This window comes from Lepidothrix coronata, unplaced genomic scaffold (assembly GCF_001604755.1).
Source record: "Lepidothrix coronata isolate B3197 unplaced genomic scaffold, Lepidothrix_coronata-1.0 Scaffold35, whole genome shotgun sequence".
In the NCBI taxonomy this organism is placed as follows: domain Eukaryota; kingdom Metazoa; phylum Chordata; class Aves; order Passeriformes; family Pipridae; genus Lepidothrix; species Lepidothrix coronata.
The window spans coordinates 4666786-4677452 of record NW_016690215.1 but is presented as its reverse complement, the minus strand read 5'-3'; the positions used below and the strand labels follow the sequence as shown (position 1 = coordinate 4677452).

General features: G+C 40.7%; 1 protein-coding gene across 1 annotated transcript; it reads left to right on the top strand.

The window, feature by feature from the left end:
* The first annotated feature begins 2267 nt into the window (after positions 1-2267).
* On the top strand, positions 2268-8597 carry PIGA (phosphatidylinositol glycan anchor biosynthesis class A). The gene is made up of 5 exons (XM_017812272.1): positions 2268-2931; positions 3472-3604; positions 4652-4784; positions 6002-6208; positions 7216-8597. Exons 1-5 carry the CDS (start codon positions 2322-2324, stop codon positions 7456-7458), a joined length of 1326 nt encoding a protein of 441 aa, XP_017667761.1. The 5' UTR covers positions 2268-2321; the 3' UTR covers positions 7459-8597.
* Positions 8598-10667: the final 2070 nt, after the last annotated feature.

Below are 10667 nucleotides of genomic sequence, written 5' to 3'. Positions count from 1 at the left end.
ATGGAGAGAAAATTTAGCAGCACCTTTGCCAACTTTGCAGTGGAAAAGATTTCTTTCCATTAAGGTTTCTCCTAGGCTCCTTGGTAGACCAACTTTTCAAGGTCCTTTGAACATGACAACCAGAGAAGGCTGCTGATATAGGGAGACTGATTGGAACACTGACAGGTATGACATTAGGCACAACTGGACATGTTTATTGAAGAACACAGGTGTCAAACAACCAGAGCCAACATGCCAGGCCAGGGGCATGAAGGCTTGGCCACAATACTTTACCTGATCTCCTTCAGAAAGACATGTGGAGCCTATGGCCAGCTGCTGGGAAAGTGCCAAGTTCCCTCCAAAGTTCAGACAAATATAGAGGGACGAAAAATTACAACTGCTGTGGCATAAAAAGAGGTTTATAAGATTAAGTGGACCTGTCCTATTGCAGGTTTTGTAGGTCAGTGCCAGCATTCTGGCTTTGCACAGTAGTGGGTCAGCATTAGCTTATGGAACACATCAAATCCCACTTCTTTTACTGAAGAAAGGGGCTGCTTTGTCATTTACCATTTATGATTTCTCTTTGGATTTTTAAGCTTGCATACCAAAAATTACATCTTCTTTAGAGAGTGCAGAAAAAGAACTAGTTTAAAAAACCCCAACATTTACCTAATAGTTAAAACCATAAGCATTGTTTTTCTGACATCTAAAATTGGTGACTGGGACAGCTTGATTCTTCAGGCAGCCTGACAGCAAGGGAGGTCACCACCATCATTTACCAGGGCTTACATCGTGGTGTGCTGCAGCTGAGAACCTCCTTCTCCTGGCACTACTTGGATGATATTTTTGGGGTTTTCTTCATAGATGTAATTTAAGGCCACTGCTTTACACTCAGGATACAGTTTCTTCTAAGAACTAGGATCCCTAAGGCTCCTTGCTTCTCAGTCTCTTCTTCTTTCACACCCTGCTGCTGCTGGTGAGAAGCTTCCCCTCTTCTGGCCTCACACGCAGCTTCTCACCCCGAAATTCAGGTTCTTGCCACACCAGAGCAACATCCGATGATGAAATCAGACTTGCCAATACTGGTCCCGCCTTTCTGAACACGTGAGAAAAATTCAAACAACAAGCAATGTTTTTCTTATTCAACACACTAGTGTCTTTCATGTCTTTCAGTCCCTAGAATGAACTGCCTGATTTCCTCCTCAGTTCTTTGTGGGATCAATGCTTCCAAACCACATCTGTCCAAGCTTCAACCTAACCAGGAATCCAGCCAGCACTCCAGCCTTGGTCAGCTTGTACTGTCACTCATGATACATATATTTGCATAGGAGTGATGACAGAATTGAATCTGACAAAATTTGTATCAGAAATCTTGGCAAGAGGAAGGACCTGCCACACATAATTGTGAGACTACATAGGAGAGGCATGAGCAACCCCAGCCTGGTGAGATCACACCCTTCCTGGCAGTCAGGCCGGTGCTGAAGCTGCAAAAAGCTGATGGCAAAGCTCCTCCAGAAGACCAAGAATACACAGCCAGGTGATGCCAGCCCGGGCTGTCAGAGCACAAGTCACGCAACTCAGATGCTTTCCCAGCGTTTAAGCTCCTGGGCCGCCTGTAAAAATCATATTTGTTTACTTAGAGACAGCAAGCTTCCAGCACCTGTGGCAGAAGAATCGAGAACGCTTCGGGGGATCCAGCTGCGATCGAGCCAAACAGAAGCACTCCAGGAGAGCTCCTCCACTGAGGGCAGGGCAAAGCCATTGGAATTGTGAGGCAATTCCTTCCCTTTACAGCACGCTCACCTCTTTCCATCACTCCGGACTACACTTTTTTGACAACTGTCCAGGGTCATGCCCGGAGGGCGGGACCCCGGGATGCGGGACTGACGCGCGGCGCCCCCGCCCCCGGCACGTGCCCTCTCCCCGATTGGCGCTCCGTTTCCCGCGTGACGCAGCGCAGGGCGGTGATTGGCTGCGGCGCGGCTCGGTGCGGGCGCGCGCGGTTGCCGCGGTGACTGGGCAATGGCGAGATGGCGCCGGGCAGCGCGCAGGGAGCGCCCGCCGCCGGCAGGTACGTGTGCGGTCCCCCCGCCCTCAGCGCCCCCGCGCTCCCCCGGGGCGGCCGCCGGGGTGACCGGACTCCTCAAGGGGCCGCGGCGCCGCCCCCCGGTGCGTGCGGCCTGCGCGGGCCTCGTGGCCGCGCCTGACAGTGCCGCCGGCAGTTCGGGGGCCGGGGGTCGTCGGGGGCGGCCGCCGGCGAGTGATGGCGCCTTGTGGTTCCTTCCCCCGGCAGGAGCGGGCCCGGGACGGCGGGCAGAGGCCCCGCGGCGCACAGCGTGTGCATGGTGTCGGACTTCTTCTACCCCAACATGGGGGGCGTGGAGAGCCACGTGTACCAGCTGTCGCAGTGCCTCATCGAGCGCGGCCACAAGGTCCTGGTGGTCACCCACGCCTACGGCCACAGGAAGGGCGTCCGCTATCTCACCAGCGGGCTCAAAGTCTACTACCTGCCCCTAAAGGTGATGTACAACCAGTCCACGGCCACCACCTTGTTCCACAGCCTGCCCTTGCTCAGGTACATCTTCGTGCGGGAGAGGGTGACCATCGTGCACGCCCACAGCTCCTTCTCCGCCATGGCCCACGACGCGCTGTTCCACGCCAAGACCATGGGGCTGCGCACCGTCTTCACGGACCACTCCCTCTTCGGGTTCGCTGATGTCAGCTCGGTGCTGACCAACAAGCTGCTGACGGTGTCCCTGTGCGACACCAACCACATCATCTGCGTGTCCTACACGAGTAAGGAGAACACGGTGCTGCGAGCGGCTCTGGACCCTCGGATAGTCTCTGTCATCCCCAACGCTGTCGATCCCACTGACTTTACTCCAGACCCGTCAAGGAGGGATGACAGTACAGTAACAATTGTTGTTGTCAGCAGACTTGTTTACAGAAAAGGTAATGGGGGTTAAAATGTGAGTTTATTTGGGTTCTTTTTTTTAGGAAGGTCTTGGTTAGGTACCTCTTATACTGTGTCTGTGGTATGGATGGAATTTTCAATGGGAGTGGTGAGGTCGCCGTTCTGATCTTTTGTGTCTGTGCACTCAAGAAGAAGAAATGTACATTTTGGTTTGTGTGTGTTGGTTCAGAGTTTTGTTTCTTCTGTAATACTGAACATACTGAAAATTGCAATTTATAAAATGGAAGGTTTGGCTTATGTTGGACATATGATTTAGGCCCTAATCTATCTATTTTGTTAGAAGTGTTTTAATAGTTTTTTATTTAATGAAGTAACAGCAACTTAAGTGATTTTTCATATTTGTCTCTTAAGAGATCAAAAACTGTGGGTTTTTTTCATAATTTTATATACAACAGTGTAACTGTCTTCAAGAGACTTTTTTTCCCCTACTCTTGAATAGAGTTATTGCGGTGGGATACATCATGAGAAGTTCTGAAATCAAGTACAATAACTGCTTGCCCTTAATTTTCTACTCTTAGGTATAGATTTGCTTAGTGGTATAATTCCTGAGCTCTGTCAGAAATATCCAGAGTTACATTTCTTAGTTGGAGGAGAAGGACCAAAACGAATCGTGCTGGAAGAAGTCCGGGAAAGATACCAGCTCCATGACAGGTTTGTTTTGTGAATGTCTATGACCTTTCAATGTACTTCAGGGGTGGGGAACTGCCTGCACCCTCCCCCCAAAAAAACTGAAAATTTGAGGCTGGCAAAGATGAAATTTATTGAAGGCAAAGCAAATAGACCAGACACTTGCTGAAGACTTTGAGAGTGAGACTGTGATCCTGCAAGATGATTAATAAAAATAGACTCTAAATGAACCTTCACTCAAGTCATAGAAAAGTTGACTTAGATATAAATTTGTCATATTCCTCTCTGCAACCATGGTACTTGGATCACATATTACTGTGTGGCCAAAGGTGTTAGCTCATTTGTGTCACTGCTGCTGTGATGGTGACTGCTAGTAATTTTTTTTATTTCACTATGAAACCCTTGGCATAGAGCTTATCTAATGCTCTTGTGGTATTACAAACATGTACCGTGTTACCAAAATGTTTCCATGATACATATTTATTTATGGTTTTTTTCATGATCAAAGCCAGTTTTATGTTCTTAATTTTTCATTTTCTTTTCTATTTTTTTTGTTGCCTGTTTTGTAGTTCCATCAATGATTCCCCTCATAAAATTATTTTTCAGTATCATTCTTCTTTTACTCTTTTCTGTTTTTTGGTATCTCTTAAAAATAATAGGTTCTGATCATAAATACTTTTCCCCCTCAGACTCTGATTGATCAGACCTCACAGTAAAAATTTAAACAATGCATTTGACAAATCTTAGCTATTAACTGAAGGAAACCATTTTCTCTTGCAGAACTGGAAAGCTCAGTAGCAATGTTTTGAAGGCAGTTGTCCTTATAACAGCAACTTCTCCCCTCAACTTTATTTTCAGAAGTTTCTTTCAGTTTGACAATAAAAAGCAGTCTTCTGTTTCTCCATTGCTGGAAAAATTTAGAGAAAATGGAACCAAGGTGCCTTGGTTCATCCTCTAACTGTACAAGTGTGAACCACTGGTACCTTTTTCAGAACATATGTAACACTGTACAGCACTATTACAGTCCAAATTTAGTGTTTATCTCTATTATTTCTGTCCTCTTATATGCAGGGTACGTCTTCTTGGAGCCTTGGAACACCAGGATGTTAGAAATGTGCTAGTCCAGGGACACATTTTTCTCAACACTTCCCTCACTGAGGCCTTTTGTATGGCTATTGTGGAAGCAGCAAGCTGTGGTTTACAGGTAAAAAAAAAATCTCAGTGTCTAGAGAGCATTTATCCATTTTAAACAAAGGTCACAATCAACTAATATGTGGTTGTAACATTTGGTTTCATCTGAGACTGTCTTTAAAAACGTGGACAAATATTATCCCCATTTACAGATCACCTGGAAGCTGAGACAGAACGGTTAATTGCAACTGCTTAAGCTTTGAGAAGAAATTTGTGCAGAATTGGAAATAAAACTTAGGTCTGCTCTCAGTTCCCCTAACTAGCCAGACTGCCTCTCCAAAATGCTATTTTGTATGTACTCCTTTACAGAGTTTTGGGATGGTTGGTGTTCACAAACGTTTACTTTGACATTGCTTCGAGAGGAGCTGCAGAAAAATGACCTGACTATGTAGGGATTCAAGAGAAGAGTTGGAGAGAGAGAGAACTGTAAAGTCCTTTCTGGCTAATTTACAACTCAGATTAACAACTTAAAAGAAGTCAAATCAATAGCCATAAAGAACTTAAATTTTCACATTAAAATATGAAGAAACTTTATTAAAAAGACAGACTGATATGAGTATCTGATTTACAGGAAGCATAGAAAATATGAGTGACTTTATTTTTTTTTTTACTTCAGTATCTTTTGATGGCAGTTACAACCTAGTTGTGGTAGTTATTCCCTTGTCATCTGTTTTCCTCTTTAGAGGTGAGGAAGTTATGCAGTTTCTTTTTGTTGCCTGCTTTTAGAGATGATTGCACAATGTGAGTCTTAGTAATTTCTGATTTCCTTCTAAAAATAATAATTCAGATTAAAATTACTGAACTGATAAATAAATTCTTGTAAATGTTCAGTAGCCTAGAGGGCATAGACTGAAAGTGCATGTGGTAAAACTGTCCTCTCCAAATAGAGGTAACATTTTATGAGGGACTTTGGAGGAAGAGTCCAAAACCTGGTTACACGGATTTAGTTTTGTACTGTTACAAACACCTTTAGGAAAGATGTCTCATAAGCACTCATTAGACCAAGTCTTCTGGTTTATCATGCCACCAAAGAATCACTCTGGACATTGTTAAAGATAATCTGCTATGTCAGGTCTTTTCTGGGGCCTACACCTGGAATTCACGTACCGATCAAATTCCCAAAGCGTGATATTCTTCTCAAGTGCTGCATCTAAACACTGTATTAGCAGTGCCACCACACAATTTTATTGCTGTCCTGCATATGTCCTGTTTCTTTTGCTTGTTTCCAAGGTGGTGAGTACAAGAGTTGGCGGGATTCCTGAGGTGCTTCCAGAAAATCTCATTATTTTATGTGAGCCCTCCGTGAAATCTTTGTGTGATGGATTAGAAAAAGCTATTGCCCAACTCAGATCAGGAACACTTCCATCTCCAGAAACTGTTCATAATAAAGTAAAGACATTTTATACATGGAGAAACGTTGCAGAGAGAACTGAGAAAGTATGTATAACCACTTCTTTTAAATTCTCATAAAATACATTTCTGAAACAGCTGCTGCTTTGAAATATTACAATGTACATTCTCTGTGTAATCTTCCAGTGTAATTTTTAAACAGGTTTCCTGTCAAACATATATGGTTTTAAAAGGTTCAGAAGATGCTTTTTGTTTTCCCCAAATACTTCCCTAGATACGTGGGGGTTTTTCTATTTGTGTTTTTTAATATGCCGTAACTGCTGACAAATATTGTGAAGAACAGCCTAGTTCTTTAGTTAGATTTCTACTCATGTATTTACTCAAGTCTTCACATGAAGTAAGTTTTCTGGCATAGCTGGAAAATGTACTGTGTAAGATGTATGAAAATGTAAAGACAGGTCATGACTAAGTTTTGTCTGCCACGTGCTAACAAGGGGTTTAAAATTATGAGAGGTAGTTTAATGCCAGAAGGCTGAACTACAGCTGAATTTACACAAGCTGTCATTGTAATGAAAATTAATTTTCATAGTTTTGAAATGGTATTTCAGAATTAGAACCGCACTTCAGCATAAAACCTCTGCCATTAGTGAAGAATGGTAACTGCAGTAATGTTACAAAAACCTGTGGAGATGTGTCACTTTTGACTTCACCTCCTGTGTTCTAGGAAGGAGAGAACAGATGAACCACATGCTTCTTACTTACACTGTAGTGCACTTATATATCTCTTGTAAGCCACCTTGAAGTATCATGTACAACCAGTTTATCATTTTCAAGTGCCATCAGTACAATTCATTTTATGATTTTGTAACTTCAAGCAATATTTGAATTGCAAAGTTTTTATAGAAGTTAGCCTAGATTTCAGTTTCTTTTATGTAGCCCGTTCTTCAAAAAACCCCACCAAAGCTCTTGTTAGGAAAAATGTTCATATAATTGGCAGAAGTATGCATGGAACTCACATTGTACACAATACAGTTGTTAATGCATTGTTAAGTTACCTGTTTTAAGACCTTATTTTATGTCTCCTCCCCATTTAGGTGTATGACAGGGTTGCAGATGAACTGGTTTTACCAATGGATGAACGACTTGACAGACTAATGTCTCACTGTGGCCCAGTGACTGGGTGTATTTTTGCTTTTTTTGCTGTTCTGAACTTCCTTCTCTTGGCGTTTCTGAGGTGGATGACTCCAGATTCCATTATTGATGTTGCAATAGATGCCACAGGACCTGAAGGTGCGTGGACTAAACAGTATTTTTCGGGAAAAAAAAAGAAGAGTTAAAGAAGAACTTCCAAGCTCCTAAAATGCTCGAGTGGTGAGGGAAGAATGCATCAGTCACTGAAGAGTTTAATTCTTGCTGAGAGAGACCTTACTCGTACAGTTCTTCAGTTTCTTTCTGACATTCTTGGAAAGAAACTTGGTTAAATGTGCTACCTCAATTTAGGATGATATTTTTAGTTTAGTTTTGAATTCATGCAAATTTACAGACATCTCTTTGCACTTAAAGCTGGGAGGAGAACATGGGGTTTTATATGTGTTAAAAGCCTTTGAAACAAAACCACAGGATTTTTCTGAATATTTCAGAAAGTGATTTAAACTTTAGTGGTATTTGGAAAAGCAAAACACAAACATTATTAGCTTACAGTAGTCCCTGCTAATCCGTGATATTTACTGTGATCTTTATTGTAAGACTTCTTTCAAAATAACTCCAAACCCAACAAAACACATTTTTTCTGTCCTCAAATGAAAATGGCACTTGAAATTAGTCATAAACTCCATTACCATGTAAATTTCAGAGACTTACTTCTAATAGTTGTGTCCCAGTGACAGTGTTTTGCCTGCACAGCATTATTATTTTGAAGTTCTTCCCTAGTCAGATTTGATCCTCCTGTTGCTAAATGAAAATTTCATAATGATTTTTTGATATTTTCAGAGGTGCTAAACTTATTCAGTTCACTTACGTGTGTGAAAGTGGTGTAAAGCTTATAGCAGCTTTTTCAGTACATAGCCGAAGAAATAGTATTATTTAGAGATAATACAGCCTTCAGAAACATCTCAGGCCTGAAAACTCTTCCAGCAGACTGTGCCAAAGTGTGAAGTAACGTGTGAGAGAGAGTGAAATCTCTGAAGGGCTTAACAAGTACCATTGTGCTTGATCACTCTCTCTGCCCTCTCACCTCCTACCCACCTTTTTTTTTTTTCCCCTTTTCTCTTTTTCCTTCCCCTTACTTAAGACCAAAGTGGCATTTCAGTCCATCTCCGGGAGAGACAGTGTTCAGAGTGTGAGATTTCACCTACACAACATCTGAGACACTGTCTGTCAGGTTCTGCAAGTGAAATCTTAGGAATCTTAGGAAGGTATCCCTTAAGTGGAAGGTATTCCTTAAGTGGATGCTTTTCATGGAGAGGTAAAAAAAAAATGTGGCTCCTTGCAATTGTTAGGATTCCTGAGCAATGTATACCTGGGACGAGAGGCAGCACAGTGTGCCAGTGTGTGAGAGGAGGCGTTCATCTCATTTCTGTTAACCACCTCTAAAATTCCCCCTTGTCTAATGCACTGGGTTTATTTATTTTCCAAGCATCACTGATGACTAAATTTTATGCCTCTTGAGTATTGTGTACTGTCAGACACTGTATTAATATTAACACTGTGCAATATGAAAATGCTGTTTCCAAACCGTTGAAGGGTAGTATTTAAAACACAACTTCGTCTTGTTTGGTTAGAGATGTAATTCCACAAACATAATTTCATTGAACATGTTTTCACGGAACACAGAAAGGTAATGTAAAATAAACGCCATATACAAAGACTATTTTCTTTTACTAGAATTTTTAGCCTTTGATATGTAACATACAATGTGTTGTATTACATTCTGAATTTCTTGAGCTCTACATTAAAACTGGAGGTCAACTAAAATGGTGCCATATGGATTAAGGATAAATGGGTGGAATTAAGATAATATTTTACTTTTCTAAGTCACTCTTTTTTTGGTGTTTGTTTTTTTTTTTTCCCAAACATTCAAGTTTCTTACAACTTTTTGAAAATACTAATTATCACTCCAGGGAAATGTTATATATATATTTGTAATAATATTTTACTGATTCTGGTTTATTTCTTTTTGGTTTCCTGCAACATCTACAAACACAAATCAAAGAGATTGTCAAAACCTATTCAAAATACCTTTTTCTTTTGTGGAACATTGTGTACTTATGAATAACATAATAAAACCTTGTTATACTCTTGTTTACAAGCCCAATGTAAAGTTTATGTAGAGGTTTATTAACTTTTCCATAAAGAATGGATACGTTTCATTAATATGTGGGAACATACAATTAGGAAGTACAAGAATACACACCATGTTGCTGCTTCCCATCACTGGTGGTTGGAGTTCTTATAAAAAGATGATTATTAAAAAACATTCCGTACAAGCTGCCATAAAAACTTAATCCATAACTGGTTTGACCACAAATATGCTGTTTCTCAATTAACACCACTTGTATTACGCAGAACTGTCTGCAGGAATGATTCATTTTCTGGCCTTGTGCAGTGGGGTAAGGGGTGATGTCTCTGAACCATTTTTACAGTTTTAAAAAAAATCAGTGGGTGACATGGAAAAAGTTAAATAAAATAATCACAGCACTAAAAAAATGAACTGAGATAATGAGTGTAGTTAGAAATTTATAAAATAACAGAAAAAAAATCTAAAATTTTTAAACTGTGCTTGTAGGTAACATGATCATTGTGAAATAACGAGGAGATGTTACCAAAGAGAGAGTGATACTCAGGTCTTGCACAGAGCGGAGCCTCTGGCGTGTGGGTAGAGGGAACACCCAGAAAACACCTTTATAGAAGATCCCCCAAAATCTGCAATGAAATTCCATCCCCCAGGCACAAGGAGAAATGGTGTTTCCAATACATTATATGCAGATGCTGTGAATTAAGATGTGTTGATAATTGAAAACTGTATGTTAAATGAGAACAAGCCTCTAGTTAAGTATGGATGTAAGATTAGTCTTTCAGATTGCATTTTAGTGGATGTGCACAGATCTGCATCTTTTTGAAATAAACATAATTTTTCCCTTTTGATATTTACTTCTCTTCACTAGTCCCTTTTTTTCATATGTGTGTAGGCTTTTAAAAAATAATTGTAAAAATTGATCCTTCTGATGCTTCCATAAAATACAGAGTTTATATAAATAGATATAAGAATAATCAATCTCAAAATGGTTTTATGGGTTTTTGAATCAAAAAATATTTAGATATTTTTAATGTTGATTTGCTGTCTTTAAACTACTCTTCTGTGCATCATCACACCCATAGTATGTCGAGTTCCATAATTTTTCCTAATTACTTGAGCACTGACATAGATAAAAGGTGGATATTTTTTAAGGGAACAAAACTAAAGGGAGGATATGGGTATGCATCTGAATTTACGATTTTACTGAAATGATGCATTTTTCTTGTAAACCCAGCAGGTAGATTGGGTTAT

Coding starts and splice junctions, on each gene's coding strand:
- PIGA (XM_017812272.1), top strand. CDS start 2,322: ATGGTGTCGGACTTCTTCTACCCCAACATGGGGGGCGTGGAGAGCCAC. Junction 2,932..3,471: donor CAGACTTGTTTACAGAAAAG/GTAATGGGGGTT, acceptor TTCTACTCTTAG/GTATAGATTTGCTTAGTGGT. Junction 6,209..7,215: donor TTGCAGAGAGAACTGAGAAA/GTATGTATAACC, acceptor CTCCCCATTTAG/GTGTATGACAGGGTTGCAGA.